We start from the raw sequence: 18,253 nt of genomic DNA, 5'->3' as shown, positions 1-18,253 counted from the left end.
TTATCCTGGTGCCAGATCAGATTTCTGTAGACTATTTAGAAGGCTTGGTGCTATTTTACCTATGTTTTTAATGACATTTTTGCTACAGAGATTAAGTTTAAAGCACTGCAGATTAATCCTGGAAAGCATTTATAAAAATTACTGAAGTTATTTGTCTTGTATTCTGTGCTTCACAATTTTTGAAAACCATCATTGAAGATAATTTCACCTTCACAGTGATGTTCGTAGAACTTTGACAGTGCAAATGCCACCGGCATTTAAAGATGTTGTAACTATGTTCATATATGGTGCCAGTGATTTCAGGAATATAAATTTGTAGATGGTTCCCAATTTGAATGGGCTAATGTGTAGTTTTAAGCATTGAAGTTTTGTGACTCCCCATTTCCACTAAACATAACGCACTGTTTTTTTCTGCATCATCAGTCATGCAGCTTTATATCTTTCGGTGGGAAAAATCCTTTTACTTCAGAAATCCTAATCACCTTGTTGAGGCAGTGGATTCGAATAATTTTAACTAACATCCAAATTGGTGTTTTGTGCCCAGTAGTAACTGAAGGTCTTTGGAATTGGAATACACAACCTACAGAGCACTTAAAACTGTCTAAAGTGCCTTAAGGTTTCACACTGTGAATATAGCCCCTTTAGTTATAGTCATACTGCATCCTTCAACTGAGTCATGGCTCATTCAGATAGTTTCTTTTCCTGGCAATCCACATTATTTTGTACATTGTTCAATCTGCAACGTGATTTTCCTTGCAATGACTGTGTTTGAAGTTATTTAGTGTCCAATTTATGAAATCATCTATAAATGAACTGATAGTTAATCTAAACAAGCTAATGTGGATTTAATGAATTTTGTTCAATCTATATGGTGTACTTTAATCTCATTTATTTCCTTGATAATATGTTGATTTTAAAGCACGTGATCTACATCTACTTGTTGCAGGAAGGAGTAGAAGTTCGGGTTGCAAGAATATTCAATACATTTGGTCCTCGAATGCATATGAATGATGGCCGGGTAGTGAGTAACTTTATTCTGCAAGCTCTCCAGGGAGAAGGTCTGACAGTGAGTACAAATTTGTCATTAAATTTATACTTCATATTTCAAAATATGAAATATGCCTTGAGCTTTGTGCTTGCACTTTAGAATACCTTATTGAATTATTGTTCTTTTCCAGGTATCTATTATCTTTCATAGTATAAAGATATATAGAAGGTACTAGGTTTCTGCTGCATTTTTATCTTAGTTCAGGTTAGAACTGAGCTATTTTTCACGTGACAGTAACCTTGTTTACAGCTTTTGCCAAAACTAAATTATTTACAACTTCTAATGATATGAACAGTTTATTGCCAAATGGGGCCTTGTGAACTAATAGACATAGACATGCATGTTTAATGTTGTAAGCATTGGTGGTAATTTGAGTCTTTTTAGGGAAATCAGACCCAATCAGGACACGATGCTAAGAGGTCTCTTGCAAATACTGGAGATTGTAGAACGAACCTTCTATTTTCAAATTTTCATTTTGGTGAAAAGAGTGATATTTGCCCTAGCCTTTTAATAGAGGAATTACTAGAATCCATACAATCTACATTTTCCAACTTAAAAAAAAAAATCCCTTCATCTAAACAATACATTTTGCTGCACTGCCACAATAACGTGTTGAATAATCCAGTTTGCTGATAGTTCTCCCCACTCAAAATAAACACACCTTTCTCCCGCTTGCTGTCTAGGTGGCCACCTCTCTTTTTCAGCCCTGTCTCCCGCACCTTCCAGACAAGGGAAGTTAAATTTGATACTGTGGGCATAGGTGCCAACTCATATGCAGCATTGGGGGAGCAGGACTGAGGCACCATCAGACCTGGCGGGTAAGTGTCATTGGCAGCTTTCCCCACCCCCTTTCTGTTTCTGTGGTTTCCCAGCATGGCGCTGAGGTCAGTTTCACAGCACTGATAGACAGCCAAAGGTGCTGGGCTAGAACAACACAAAAACTGTACACGCGGTTAGCTCTAACCCAAACCTGTTGTGTATATAAAGCAAACTTATCCACAGCAGAGACCAAATCTCAGTTAGCAGTTGCATATTGCTGAGGCAAGAGTATGTCACACACATGCTGGACTACTAACTGTTATGTATGAATAAAGAGTCTGACCAGATACCGTGAGCTCAAAGTAAAGTGTGACCGTAGTCTTTTATTGCAGGTCTCCAGAGTATCTCTCCAGCCTGTGAGGCCTCCTTAAGTACCGGTGCTCCCAAGGGATTGTGGGATCCTTTGGGACTCCAGGGGATGAGCCCTCTGGTGGTTAAACACGGTATTTACAGGTTTACATTTATAACACTAACAATACTGCGAGACATGCTAAAAGACTTGTAAAAACTCAGATCACATACCCCTCAAGTCTTTCAGCAGCTGTCATGGAAATGGCCAATGGAGAACAAAATGGTTGTATTTGCAAATCTTCCATTAATATGGCAACTCAATCAGGTAGATGGTGAAGAGGCCAGAATGCCATCTCAAATTGTTCTGGCATATTTAAAACACTGAATTGCAGATCATTGTGCTGGGGGTGTATTATACCCTCAAACATCATCATTGGAGGAGCAATTTTTAATCATTCTTGGACTGTGGATGTCACTGGCAAGTCTGTCATTGCTCCCCAGTTTCCTTAAGTAGGCATTTATTTTTTGTTCTCGGAATGTAGCTGACTCTTGTGAGGCTACTTTTATTACTCATCCATGGTTTCCCTAAGAAGATGGTGTTGGGTTGCCTCCTTGAACTGCTCAAGTCCTTATGGTGGTGGTGCTCCTACGATGGTGTTGGGTAGAATATTCCAGGATTTTGACTCCGTGACGATGAAGGATATGCATCCAAGTCAGGGTATTGTGAGATTTGGAGGTGATTATATGCCATGATATTGTTGCTCTTATCCTTCTTGGTGGTAGAGATCGTGGGGGCTGGGAGGTGCTATCAGCGTAAGCTTGGTCAGTTGCTGCACTGCATCCTGTAGACAGTGCATATTGCAGCTACATTGGTGCTGATGATGGAGAGGTTAGATATTAGGTCCAGCAGCAAGGGCGCCAATCAAACAACTGCTCTGGCCTGGATAGTGTTAAGCTTTTTGGGCGTTGTTGTAGCTGTTTCCATCTGGGCAAGTGGTGCGTATTCTATTATAATCCTGACTTGAGCCTTGTTAGATGGTGGAGAGGCTTTGAGGGTCAGAAGATGAACCACTCATTGGAATATCTAGCATCTGACCTGTTCTTGTAGCCATAGCATGATGTCGCTGATCCAGTTAGGTTTTTGGTTGGTCGTGACTCCCAAGGTGTTGATGGTGGGCATTTCAGTGATATTGCCATTGTTGGTTGGGGTGGGGCGGTCTGAGCCTTTTCTTTGAAAGTCATCATTGCCTAGCAACTATGTGGCACGAATGTTTACTTGCCACTTGTCAGCATAAGCCTGGATGTTGCCCAGGTCCTGCTCTAGGGTGGCATGGGCTGCTTTAATATCATAGAAATTATGAATATAGCTGAACACTAGAACTGTCATCCACCAGTCCCACTCCTGACCTTATAACGGAGATACGGTCATTGAGAAAGCAGCTGAATGGGGTTGGGCCGAGCTTACTTACCTGAGGAAGGTGCAGATTTATGACTGTAGGAGATGCAGTTTGTTTGTCCTCAGATAACTTATCTCCTGTACCCATGAGTGACAGGAAAAAGGAGAGAAGATATGAACAGTGTGGGAAAGGGTAATATTTTTCAGGGACGTTGCTGTGTAGCACAAAGTTCTATCAGATGTTTTTTTTAATGGATGTAGATTATTTTTTAAACAATAGAGTAAGAGTTTATATTAAGTTGAGAATTGTATTCTTACAAAATTGCTAGCAATATTAATACAGGTGTCCTATTGATACTTCAGTGATAAAAAGTCAGCAACAATGTCCTCAGGATGTTGGATTACAACTACTGCTTAAGCCACCACTTAGTATAGTGTTGTGTCTCGCACTAGATGGGGTGGCAACTTGAGATGCATGCTAAACAGAGAGGTTAGTTCCTGTTGAGCACAAAATGGTTTGTCAACAGGTCAGGCTTCTGGCATTTTCACCTGTTTATTTTCTGTCAATAAATAATATTTTGGATAGACAATATAAGTTTCTCAGCAAGCTAGCCTGGACCAGATTGTCAGTCCCCTCCAAGAACACACTGAAGATCTGGAACTGGTCTAGAATCCAGTATGCAATCTCATTGCTCAGTATGTTAGTCAAGAAAATATTCTGGTAGATCTCATCAGGATCATGGTACAATGCATGAGTTGTACTATTGTACTTCTAGGAAATTGATGACCACATTGTCTAGTGATTCGGATGGCCTGAAATAGACCAGTTTGTTGCAGATGACAAAGTTTCTATTTTTCATGTTCAAAATAGAGATCCATGGGTTCAGATTAATTGTCCATCTATTGGAGGAGCAATATATTACTTGTATATTTGTCACTTGTATGCAATCTTCTGAGCTTTCTTAAAAGCAAGGGAGCGAGCAGGACATAGCATCAACTGGTTTCAGGGAACTTGATTGTCAGACCTGGTTCTCTCTAAACTGCCCTCTTAGATTCACATAAGAGTATTACCACCCTGCTCCCTTCATCCCATATGTAAGGTGATTGCTCAGAGTATCAAAATTGTTGATTATACTATCCTGACATGTTCAAAAACTTGCCACTATGAGTTATCTAACATCGAGATGTTTAACAAGTATTTTACTTGGAGCCTGATATCACGTGTATGTTCAACAAGATGCATACCTGTACACTTGATATTTCATGTTACCATCATCATCATCATCATAGGCAGCCCCTCGAATCGAGGATGTCTTGCTTCCAAGTCAAAAAAGTTCACAGGTGTTTCAACGAAGAACCTAAAATTCCAGGTCTCGAACTAAATCTTGAGGGGTGGAAGATGCCTGCGCATGGATTTTTTTAACGTGTGGTGACCGTTGCACACCAGCCACCACATGGGCTTGACAGAGCTCGGTCTTGGTCCAGTGGCAAGGATTAATCCAGATGACTGGAGATCAGCTTTGCTGCATGGACCTAGTGTGCACACATATTGCAATGTGGGCTGGCCCCTGGGCCCTCGCCTCTTCTGGTCCCGAACTCTCGCCTCTCCCAGGCCCTGATCACATCCCTCTACAATCTCTTGCCGTTCATTCACCCCGACCTCACCACTCCTGCTGTAACTGCCCATGCTCCAATCACTGACCTGGATCTTGATGATGTCACTCTTCACTGCCATTGCTCTCCTGCTCCAGCACGTGCTGCTCCCCGGAGTGATACGCCTCCACGCTGCTCCTTCCATTCCCTGGCCTGAGGTATACGAGGGAATTAAATGAATATCTCTTTCACACCCCTCACCCCTCAAAATAAAAGTTCAACATTGCATCAGAATCAGACTTGGTCCTTCTTAAACTTGTACCCATCATTTCATGTTGTTATCTTTGGGCCTCAAACCCTCATCCTGAAAAACGGCTATGTGTACTTGGATGATGGGTGTACATAGAATAGTGAGTGCTATCTGAGGCTTTAACAAACATCCCATCTGTCAGGAAAAAGTAATTCCTTCAATCCAACTCCCCTCTTATTACCAGAAAAAGAAAAAAAGTTTGAAAACATGATCATATCATTATATGGACAGGGCAAAAGCTGTTTAAATCTAGCCTTTTCTTTGCCTTCTGCAACAAAGTGCTGGTCAGGCAGCATTTATCCAGAGATGCCATTAATTTATTAAGATTCTTCAAGAAGGCCAACCTATTGCATCAGATCAATAGTTAATAAGTGAGTTAACCTTTTGATGATACATGTAAAGTTGCAATGTAAATCAATCCACTTATATTTTGTCATGCTATTGTTTGCTTGGATTGGATTACAAATTTTGGTAAGATTGTATGAATTTTTGCATTTCTGAACAAGGACACAATCCCAAAAAATATCACGCCTATTCTAATGTGAAAATTTCACCAACTGGTGAGCAGAGCTCTCTGTGTTCTTTGTCCCTTGGAACAATGCAGTCCTATGCCAGCAGCTTAACTATGATTTCCAAGCTCCAGATCACACACTCTAGGTCTGAAAGATGTCTTAGAGTATTACTTTGTGAGGAAGAAGTATGGTATATGCAGCAAAAAACTATTATATGTTCATTATATATTTAGCCTCTACATGTCCTCTAGTTCTAGGAAAATTGGAGCACAAAAGCTGTTTTATTGGGCACAATTTTCGCCACCAGTGAATGCTGTTTTTTTGGCCTCCGTTGATTGATTTTTTTTTGAGCAATCTTGATTTTGCAATTTTCCTCAAAGTTTGTACACCAGCGGCAACTGTCAGCGGCAGATCTTTTGTACGCCAGATTTTTCGGCACAGGTCTGGGTGAAAACTGATTTCTGCGCCGTTTTTGGGCATTAAAGCGATTTTCCCCAACACCGATTTTTTTTTTTAAGGATGACTCAGGATGGCCTTCAGTATTGATCAGAAAAACCCTACATTAAGTTAAGGAAATCGGCGCTCAGGTCTGTATTGGAGCTGTTTCTTTGCAGTTTAGTCTTCATAAAAATAGTTTATAATCATGTTGAGTATGTTCCTTGCATCTCTTTACATAAAAAATTACTTGTTCTGGTGTTTGGCCCCCGCTGCAATCCCGGGCTGAAAGGACCCCGCTCCCAGTCCCGCTGCAATCCCGGGCCGAATGGTCCCCCCTCCCGGTCCCGCTTCAATCCCGGCCCTACTGCAACCCCCCGCCCCCCTGGTCCTGCTGCAACCCCACCCCACTCCCCTGCCACTGCAAACTCTGGCCATGGAACTTCAACTCGCAGGTAGATGGAGCTTCAGCCCTCGGTGTGTCTCTCGTTACCCTGGCAACCTCAGCTTTTGGCGCAGACTTGAAGTTCCACCCCCAGATTTAACTTCGGGTACTGCAGTGCCAAATTTTACTTTGGCGAAAGTTCCATCTTTTTTTTTCGCCGCAATCGGGCACAAAAAAATCGGCCGTTAATCCTCCTGGGCATCAAAAATCAGCAAAGAGGAAAATTGCACCCTAAGGCCTTATACGTACATTTGACAGATGATCTATTGAGGAAAAAACGTTTCGCCTTAATATTTAGCTGGTCTTTTGGACCCTTGCAGTACATGCCATGCTTCCCCGCATCAGTGGGTCAGCTTCCTTGACTTAAACAAAATAATCTGCATTTTCATCTGGGTGTGGCCAAAGCTTGTTTTCTGTTTTCAAAACCTGTCTCTGAACAGAGGGAGATTTTTTTTTTAAAGCCAGAAAGGAACAATGTTTCGTAACACACTTGATATGAAGTGTTTATTGATTGCTGTGATGTTGTTGAATGAATTGCTTACTTTCCTATAATCTGTAGGTAAACAACATCAAATGGCTTGGGCCATGAGCATTTTAACCACCTATCATCTCGGTGCTTATTTATCAACTTGATTTAAAATTTAAATATTTTAAAGTAGTTTCTTATTTCCAACTCATTTCTGTTGAAAAATCGTGAAAAAAAATCTCAAAAGTAACATCAAAATTCATAGGCTGCTCACTCAAGATGTGTTTTCTTTGAATACTGGATTGCAGAATCACCCTGTAGAGTAAAAATTATTTTGAGTTTATGCACAGTGAGACTCCATCTAAGGAATAATTCCAAGTAGTGTTCTGCATGGTGCTCATGCTTGTTATTGGGCCTCTACTGTTCACATTCTGCAAAGAATATAGAGAAAGATAATACCAACTATTAAATGTGCTGATCATGTCAAGATATGTGAGTATGTGAAACAGGTTATTTTGACCTTCAATAACAATTGAAAGACCACAATTGAATGCTGCATGAAAGTTTAGGTACCTTAACTTTAAAAAAATGGAGAGGGCTCTGACGAGAGCAGTAATTATGGTAAGAGCAGTAATTCCAGTACACAAAATAGAATTTGGGCTTCTCATTATATAAAATATGATTGCGGAGGGTGCGAGTTAGGTCATTCAAGTGATGAAATAATGATGGGTGTGGGCAGATTATGACATTAATCTGTGATTAAACAATGAGAGGACACGAATATAAAGTAGCAAAATACATGTAGGTCTAGAGAGTAGAAAAGATATTTTACCTGCATAGTAAATACAGCTGTCCCTCAATATAATACACTCCTTTACAAAACTATTTCAGATGCAAATTTTGCTTACCGTCTAAAACATGCTGGTTTTAAACTCGCTAATCTGGTTTTTGCTTTAAACTGCAAAAGTTTGCACTTCGTTATAGATGGAAAGGTCTACTATTCAATCCTATTGAGTCAATTCATGCCACAATTTGATTGCAAGATAAATTTGAAAGAAATCTCTTGTTCATTTGATCCGATCTTCCCAAAATGTCAACCTAACATACCTTCCCATTATATCATCCAGCTGCTTCTTAAATGAGTCCAGTATCCTAGCCCAACCATCCTTCTTGGCAACCTAATCAATTTGTTGATCACCTTTTGTGTAAAATACTTCCTGGCATCTGTCCTTTATTTACTCTCCACAGCCCTAAAGCTGTCATCTCTTTTGCTGCCTTGGATATTTGAAAGTACGATTTTATTTTATTTTACTTTCCCTCTATCTCTCGTTCTTGCTCGATTTCTTTCGCTCTCCGATTAAAGCTAATAGTCAAATGTATTTATAAATAACAATAACTTTAATTTTTATAACATTCATTATGCACCGAGAGATGTCTTAAGAATACTTTACAAGTCAGTGGATAGCGAGTGTAAAATAATGGAAGAGGATCAGGAGAGCAGGATCCTGAAGCAGAAGGGGGATTTTGAGGGAGACATTCCAAAGGATGGGGCAAGATGGTTGAAGGAGCAGCTTTCGACGATGAGGTGGAGAGAGTGGGGAAGAGGAAGTATGCCAGAAAAGCAGAATACTGCAGATACGGGAAATCTGAAACAAAAACAGAAAAAATTGGAGATGCTCAGCAGGGCAGGCAACGTCTGTCAGGTGTTGGAGGACTGGCGGGTAGGTGTCATGACAGGGCTAGCACAGATCATGGATGAAGGGCTGGGTGAGGCCAAGGGGTATTTGAAGGTGAGGATGAAAATCTTAAACACTGGGAGCTTGCTGAGTACACTGGATGCTATATTCTGGATGATTTGTAGTTCATGAATGGTGGCAATAGTGACTGGAAAGGAGCATTGCAGCAGTCTAGCCACGAGGTGGTAATAGTGTGGATTAGGTTTCATTGACTGAGGGGTAGAGGCAGGCGATGTTGCAGAGATGTATGAAAGCATTCTTGGTGACAACAACTTACATTTATATAGCACCTATAACACTAAAATGTCCCAAGGTGCTTCACAGGAGTGCTAAACACAAAATTTGACAACAAGCCACAGAGAGATTAGGGCAGTTGACCAAAAGCTTGTTCAAGGAGGTAGGTTTTAAGGAAATGTCTTAAAGGAGGAGAGAGATGTAGAGAGGCGGAGAGATTTCGGGAGGGAATGCCAGAGCTTGGGGTCTAGGCAGCTGAAAGCACAGTCATCAATGGTAAAGCGATAGAAATTGGAGGTGCGCAAGAGGCCAGAATTGGAGGAGTGCAGAGATACAAGAGGGTCGGAGGCAATGTTCCCTCTAAGCTGCGCAGCTCTCTGCCGGTCCTACACAGCCTGCGACCGGCTTTTACAATGTAGGTCATGCAGCCCCTTAAAGGGGTCGTGCACCCAAAAATAAATTACGGGTACATTGGTTGTAGGGCTGGAGGAGGTTATAGAGATGGGGAGGGATTTGAATTTGTGGAGTTATCAGACTGGGAGTCAATGTAGGTCAGCAAGTACAGGGGCGATGAGTGAATGGGACTTATTGCAAGTCAGGATATGGGCCGTGGAGTTTTGCATAAGTTGAAGTTTATGGAGGATCTGATGTTGGAGAGGAAACTGAGCTCAGGTGGAGCAGTACATCAATGGTTGGTGCCTCAGGATTGGAGTGAATGGAGTGGAAGGAACTGAAAATTGCTTCATTTTTGTCACAAAAGATCTTAATGTCGGTTAGAAATCATGGGGGTCAATGGAGGGTGCAACATTGCTGAGGGTTAGCATGCAAATGATGAAAAGGAAGAAGCCAACAATGAAATTCTGGAGATCACTGGGTGCAGAAGGAGCAGCAGCAGCAATTGGGAAGGTACTGTGCAGCTGCTCTCAAGCTCTTTCCTCTAAAATAATGCGCGGCATGCAACAAATTTAAAGGTATCGCGCATTGGACCAGAGAGATTGCTTGGCATTGCATTAACAATTATCACATCGTTAAAAGGGTACTTATGCTGTTAATTATGGGCCCTAGCTTTCTTTGGCATGTTTAATGGGGAATTAATGTGCAAATCCAGCAAGTTATTAAAATTAACGAGGAAGCTAAGGGCGAGCTACCGCTCGTGCAGGGCATATGGCGGAGCAGCGTAAATCAACCAGCAAGTTCTGGAGATTCGCAACTTACAGCGTATCTCTTCTTCCTTTGAACTTGCTGGTCGGTTTGCACATTAATAATGACGTATGTTTTAAACTCGCTGATATTTTTCCAGGAATATTTGGTACATTGTTTGCATATATACATATTGGAGTTGTATTTTTGCATTGTGGGCACATAAGCTTGAAAACTGATTTTTTTAAACTTATCAGAAATCCTGAATATGAATTGTATGTAAATAGTGTGGCTAATAGCTAGTTATTTCTTTTGCATTATTGCAGTTTGAAATTTAAGTAACGTCTTTTAATGTGATATGAGAGTTGTGAGGCATCAACAGTGTTGGAGGTTCTACCTATATCGTTACTGTTGAAGGTTATATAACAGTATTTTCTATAAATTTGTCCATGCTAAAATATTCTTTTTTCTGTTCTGTAACTAGACTGCTATGTTGCTGTATTCTTAATTACTTTGAAAATTGAGACAAAGTAATAACTGAAATTCTAATGTAAATGGAAATCTTAAAATGCATAACCTGATTAAAGATTTCTTTATTCAGAGAGATCAATTCATTCACTAGGAATCACTTACATTCACCACAATTTCCATTAAAAAAAATATTAAACAATCACCGACTGTTTTAAATATAGAGTTTGAAAGGTCTACTCATCAACCTATTTTAAAATAATAACCCTATTTTGGGCTCTAATTAATTAGGGCTCTTAACTTTTTTTTTGACCGCATGATGTACTCCTCAGTCTTGTGCTTTATGCATAAATATAAAAGCCACCAAGCATATGATTTGTTCTTGAAATTAATTACAGCAATAACTCCAAGAGAATATTTATCAAAATATATTTGAATATTAAAATGTTTGAATTTAAAATAATTATTTTTCTTTGTTATGCTGCTCACACTCCACTTTAACAATCATATTTATTGTAGAATGTTGTTTTTGCTACCTAACATCATTTTGGCACTTGTGTCAATTGGCATGTAATGTTTATATTTCATTTAATAAATTGGCAGAACGGACATATAATTGACAAAATGAATTTCAACACAGATAAATGTGAGGTATTACATTTTGGTAAGAAAAATAAGGAGGTCACATATTACTTGAGAGATAAGAATCTAAATGGGGTAGAAGATAAAGGGATCTCGGAATACAAATACACAAATCACAAAGTACGGAATAGAGGGTTATGTTGATAGATGAGGAAAGATCGGAGGAGGCTCGAACGTAGCATAAATGCCGACATGGACTGGTTGGGCCAAATGGCCTGTTTCTGTGCTGTATATCCTATGTAATTGCTCGTCAGTCAATTTGATTTAGAATTTCCATCAAGGTTACAGTGATATACCAATGGTTCTGAACTTGTGGGTTATAACCCCTGGGGTGGTCACATGCACTGTTAGAGGGAAGGGTAGGGTAACCACTGGAGTGCCAGTTTAAATTGATGCCCCATTATGTCAAAACAAAGATCCAGAACCTGTGTTTTTAAAAAAAAATAGTTGAAGTCAGTCAATAAACACTAGCATCACTAACATTAATCTGGTCAGGATATCATTAGAACTAAGTAAGATACAACATTTTATTCAGTGCATAGCACACAGCTACATTGATTGATGGGGCAGCATTGATACTGGAGCACAGGAAACTTGAACATTTTGAAAACTGCCTTATCGGTGAAGTAGGCAGAGGCAATGGAAATCATCTGAGCAGTCTGCAATGCCACATTCTTGATTTCATGCTCTCAATGCACAAGATGATGGTGAGTTGAGAAATCCATGTATGAGTAAGGCACCAGGCTGTACGAGACAGGCATGGAGCAGATATGATCCTCCTGACTAGAACATTTATCGGCCCCAGTGCTGTTGTCACATGGCAAACCGGGTGTTCTCCTGATACATCGCCGGGTAGAGACCCAGTTCCTCGGGTTACCCACTCTAGACTAACCATGTCTGGTCAATGGTTCCTGCTGTATGGGCTTGTTATGATTAGCTCATCCTTTTACCAACTTTTGAGAAATGTTGCTGGAGAAAGGCTAAAATTACTGAATCTGTTAAGAATTTGACTACTCTTGATGGTGGCAGGGAGAAACAGGATCTGCTCTCCCAGACACTGGTAATTTATAGATTTTTACACATGAATTATCGTGTTGTGAGTGACGAGCATAAAAATCTACATTTTGTTTTGCCTTATTACAAACCTATATTCTGTACGTTCTCATTTGTCTTGTAAACTGCAAACAAATGGAAAATTCACCTGCTGACTGGGTCTCACACACTGGGAATCTGCAGCATTTATTCAAATTACAGATAATTTATGTTTAACAATTATTGAAGCTGCAGACCAGAATTTAATTTCACTCTTTAATCTCCAGTATCCTTCTGGTGAATCTGTACGGCACCCTCTCCAAGACCAACATCTCCGTCCTGAGGTGCAGTGCCCAAATTGAAAACAGTACTTCAGATGGGGTCTGAGCAAGGTTGTATACAACTGAAAACGCGGGCGGATTCAATCAGTGACGTGGATTTTAGTGACGTCCAATCCAGTCGCCCTCTTCACAGCCGTCGCACTCCTGCACCAGCACGTGCTGTACCTTGAAGTTGTGTGCTCCACGATGCTCCTCCTTTAAGGCCCCAACCTGCTGCTGATGGTCCTCGCAGGTCAGAGTTCAACAAGTAGTTCAGGACCTGGAATATTAGGTCCTTCATTGAAACACCTGTGAACTCATCCCTTTTTGGCATAGAAGCAAGTCATCCTCGATATGAGGGACCGCCTATGAAGATTATTATACAACTGAAGCATAACTGCCTCCCTTTTCTAACCCAGCCCTCTTGAGATGAAGGCCAACATTCTGTTAGCGTTTTTGGTTTCTTTTTGAATCACTCTGCTAGCTTTAAGTGATTTGTTTACTTGGACCCCACATCTCTCTGCATCTCTACAGCTCCTAGTTTCTCACCGTTTAGAAAATACTCCGATTTATCTTTCTTGGGTCCAAAGTGGATGACCTCACACTTGCCCACATTGAACTCCACCTGCCATAGTTTTGCCCACTCACTTGATCAGTCTATGTCCCCTTGCAACTTATTCCTTCCATCTATACTACTTACTGTTCCTTCTAATTTAGTGCCATCAGCAAACTTGGATATAGAACTGTATTCCGTCATCCAAATCATTAATAAATATGGTGAATAGTTGAGGCTCCAGAACAGATCCCTGATAGCACCACTTGTCATATCCTGCCAATCTGAGTACATACCCTTTATCCCCACTCCTATCTTCCAATCAATTTCCAACCCAAGTCATTCCATACACTCATCAGAAATAAGAGATTATTATGAAAAGCTCATAATTTTTTTGCTGCTTTGGAATATAGAATATTAAGAAAGGAACTAAGATTTTCAAAATTCTGAGCTTTTGAAAGAAATAATAAAAGATCAGGACTGGGAATTAAACATTGCAGGGTACAACATATTTAGGAAAGACAGAGGGGGGGAAATGGGAGGCGGCATAGCTGTACATAACATAATGGCAGTAGAATAAAGTGAAGCAGCTATCAGCAAGACAAAAATAGAATTCATATGGATTGAGCTAAAAGATAATAAAAGATAAATCATACTAATAGGCATTAATATAAAAGCAAGATACTGGAATCTGGAATAAAAACAGAAAATGCTGGAAATCTCAGCGGGCCAGGCAGCAACTGTGGAGAGAAAGCAGAGTTGTCTCCTGCAACAAATTACAGGAGGACATTAATAAACTTGAAGAATGTGCATGTAATTGGCAAATGAAGATCAACACAGATAAATGTGAGCTATTACATTTTGGTAGGAAGAATAGGGAGGTCACTTATTACTTGGCGAGTGCGAGTCTAGGTGGGGTAGAGGAACAAAGGGATCTCGGAGTACAAATGCATAAATCACAAAGTTGTGACATAGGTTGGACAAGGCCATTAAAAAAGCAAACCAAGCACCAGGGTTTATTTCTAGATGTATAGAATTGAAAAGTAGGGGAGTTATGCTAAACCTGTATCGAACCTTGGTTAGACCACACTTAGAGTACTGTGTACAGTTCTGGTCACCATATTATAAAAAGGATATAGAGGCACTGGAGATGGTGCAGAGAAGATTTACAAGGATGATACCAGAAATGCAAGGGTATACAGGTTGGGTCTCTTGAAGAATGTAGGCTGAGGGGTGACCTAATAGAGATCTTTAAAATTATGAAAGTTTTGTTAAGAGTGGATAGAGAGAGAACATTTCCACTTATGAGGATGAGCATAACTAGAAACCATCAATATAAGATAGTCACCAAGAAATTCAATAGGGAATCAGCAGAAACTTCTTTACCCAAAAGGTGATAAGAATGTGGAACTCGCTACCACAAGGAGTGGTTGAAGTGAATAGTATAGATGCATTCAAGGGGAAAGTAGACAACATATGAGGGAGATGGGAATGGGGGATTATGCTGATAGATTTAGATGAGGAGTGTAGCATAAACGCCGGCATGGACTAGTTGGGCTGAATGGCCTGTTTCAGTGATGTATATCCTATGTAATCCTATATAGATTGTTTACATTGGTTGACTTATTGGGAACTAAAGGGAATAAACTCAGGATTGTTGGAATATGTTTTTTTTTAAGATAGTACTGAAAGAACAAAATAGATCTGAAAAAAGTTAGAGGCTGTAAAGGAATGCATATCCATGAATCATCATCAGAAACAAGGGTATCTGTTTCTTCAACCGTAGAAATCTCAGGCAAAGATGCAACATTTTCACAACCTACACATGAGCAGATGTCGGTGCAAGGTAGTTTGTTGAGAAGACAAGAGCACCTTCCTTGTTGCATGAACAATGTTCAAGCTCCATTATACTTGCTGGTGCTGGAGGAAGTGTCATCCAGTCTGTGACAAGTACATCATCTTCAAGTTTCCACCCATGGTCCTTTGGAGATAGGATTTCTGGCATGTTCTCAAGACATGCTTGTGAATTACAGACTGGTAATTGGCACGCTGTATATGCTTGTACAGTGAATCTTTAGTTGGTGCCAAGCACTTCTCTGTATAACTTCCGGTCTTGAACATTTGACATCTGCCCAGGTTCACATCCCTGCATCCATTCTGCCTGTAGAGTTCACAAGTGTATAGCTCTAGTTCTTCACGAAGGGATTGTGAAACAGCAAACAAGGTTCCTAACTTCTCAAATGTCAAACAGTGCTCTTTGCCGGCAATCAGAAATTTCGCTGATTTCACCTTCCCCATTCCATACAGAGCACTCACTGAATCACAACCTGAAAAATAATGAAACCCTGAGAGCAGCACATACATCTTTCCCAAAGTGATCAAAGATACGACGAACATCTATCGTACGCATGTTGTTTCCTCTTCCTGTGCGAAAGTAGAGCTCGGCATCCATGTCCTTGCAGAACACCAAACACAGTACTGTTTATGATGACATGCTCCCTGGAACTGGCAACAAATGCGCTGTGAAGCAGTAGTTGTGTGTCGGCTTCTTCCTGGTTGGAGAACAGTACTGGGATTGGTACCATCTTCAGATCTGTTTTGCTGTCATTCTGACGTATAGCTTAACACTCACTTCCATGTCCAATAAAGAGTGTTATATCATCAATAATCTCCTTTGCAGACAACTACTGCTTCACAGCGCATTTGCTGCCAGTTCCAGTGAGCATGTCATCATAAACAGTACTGTGCTTGGTGTTCTGCAAGGACATGGATGCCGAGCTCTACTTTCGCACAGGAAGAGGAAACAACATGCGTACAATAGATGTTCATCTTTCATAGAGGAATTGTAGAAGATTTTCCTTGTCACGCAAGACAGAAATTTTGTACACTGCTTTGGAATTTTCTAGTTATGAGAGAAGATTTTGGTAATTTGCATTTCTCCAACTGACTTACATAAGAAATAGGAGCAGGAGCAGGCCATTTGGCCCCTCAATCATGCTCCGCTATTCAATAAGATCATGGCTGATCTGATCTTGGCTTCACCTCCACTTCCCTGTCCGCTCCCCATAACCTTTGACTCCCTTATTCAAAAAGCTGTCTATCTCCACCTTAAAATATATTCAATGACCCAGCCTCCACAGCTCTCTGGGGAAAAGAATTTCAAAGATTCACGACCCTCTGAGAGAAGAAATTCCTCCTCATTTCTGCTTTAAATGGGCGACCCTTTATTCTGAAATTATGCCCCCTAATTCTAGATTCCCCCACGAGGAAAACATCCTCGCTGCGTCTATTCTGTCAAGCCCTTCAGGTTCTATATGTTTCAATAAGCTCCTCTCTCATTCTTCTAAACTCCAATGAGTATAGGCCCAACCTGCTCAACCTTTCTTCGTAAGACAACCCCTTCATCTCAGGAATCAACCTCGTGAACCTTCTCCCCAACTGCCTCCAATGCAAGTATATCCCTTCTTAAATAAGGAGACTAAAACTGTATGCAGTATTCCAGGTGTAGTCTCACCAACGCCCTGTACAGTTGTAGTAGGATTTCCCTAGTTTTATACTCCAACCCCCTTGCAATAAAGGCTAACATTCTATTTGCCTTTTAAATTACTTGCTTCACCTGCATACTAACTTTTTGTCCCCTTTCACCACTTTAGATGCTGTTGGTCTTGTATCTGTCTGGAACAAAGTGGATCACTCTGGACTTATCCATCTTTGCTTGTCTCAAGAACTTTCAGTATTTGGTCAGCAAACTGTCCAAATGTTGATTGTGGTTTTATGACTTGAATCAGTGCCATAGTATCCCACACCCATGTTGAACCACTTGGGATCCCATCAATGGTTGGGGGTAGGTTGATTGACCCCTCGAGAAAGTGTAAGAGCCTGGCTTTATTTGTCTTGATGAGGGATCCATCATGATTGGCTAGAGGCAAGGGCAATGGCTTTAATGTATGAACCAGCATCTCGTCTATGTCCACTTTTCTCACTGTTCCAACAACTGTTAGTCTGGCAAATAAGTTCTGATCTGCTTTCAGGGCAACCTCTCTACCCTTTACTTTTGTTATGGTAGATTTTCCTGAGTCCTTGAAAATCTTCTATTTCATCTTCTTGACAGGATCATGAAAACTGACATCTTGATTTTATCGTCACATTCGGACAAAAGTCATGAATGCTTGCTCTCCCTTTTCCTTTGCCTCTAAGATCTTTGACTACAGATGCTGATGTAACTTGGCCTGCTGTAATGTGATACAACTGACCTATCTCCAAGGAAGGGTCAAAAGGATTAACCATATTCTGAATGGTCTCCATGACATTCCTCACATCCTTTTCATCACGCTCCCTTTTTGTCTTGTCCAAGTCAACGTGAAATCTTGTTGACGTTCTATGACAAGCCATCTCTTGACATTCTCTGCTTATAGCAGCCCTCTCATGCTGTGACAAGGTCCATCTTTACACAACTCCCTTGTTGAGAGTAAATCCTGTCAAACCTCCCTTTGTCTTGGAGTCGCGGTTTGCCGTCTGTTCTATAACTTAATCACATGCAGTCTGAGAGAAGCCATATTCCTGCTGTCTCTGAGCAACAAGCTCTCCTGCTTGTAGCTCTGCATTGATATCGGGATGACTTTCTTTCAAGCTGCACATCTCGAGCCAATAAGCTGAAAGATACCTGGAATAGTTGACCCAGTCATACGAGACGAACCATGGCATCATGAAATGAACACTTGACGGATGAAGATCCCAGCTGGTTGCTCTGATAAATAGCAGCAATTTTTCAACCATACTGATGAAACTGCTCCAGAACTGAAATGTTAGATTG

General features: G+C 40.6%; 1 protein-coding gene across 3 annotated transcripts in view; it reads left to right on the top strand.

Moving 5' to 3' along the window:
• The window catches only part of uxs1 (UDP-glucuronate decarboxylase 1), a 142,902-nt gene that overhangs the window by 89,370 nt on the left and 35,279 nt on the right, over window positions 1-18,253 (top strand). For all 3 annotated transcript variants that reach the window (XM_070892116.1, XM_070892115.1, XM_070892118.1), the window contains one exon: window positions 947-1,066. In XM_070892116.1, coding sequence (XP_070748217.1) covers window positions 947-1,066 — 120 coding nt within the window. The remainder of the gene's footprint in view (window positions 1-946; window positions 1,067-18,253) is intronic.

This window comes from Pristiophorus japonicus, chromosome 10 (genome assembly GCF_044704955.1).
Source record: "Pristiophorus japonicus isolate sPriJap1 chromosome 10, sPriJap1.hap1, whole genome shotgun sequence".
In the NCBI taxonomy this organism is placed as follows: Eukaryota; Metazoa; Chordata; class Chondrichthyes; family Pristiophoridae; genus Pristiophorus; species Pristiophorus japonicus.
The sequence above is the reverse complement of the archived record's forward strand: the minus strand, read 5'-3'. Positions and strand labels throughout refer to the sequence as shown.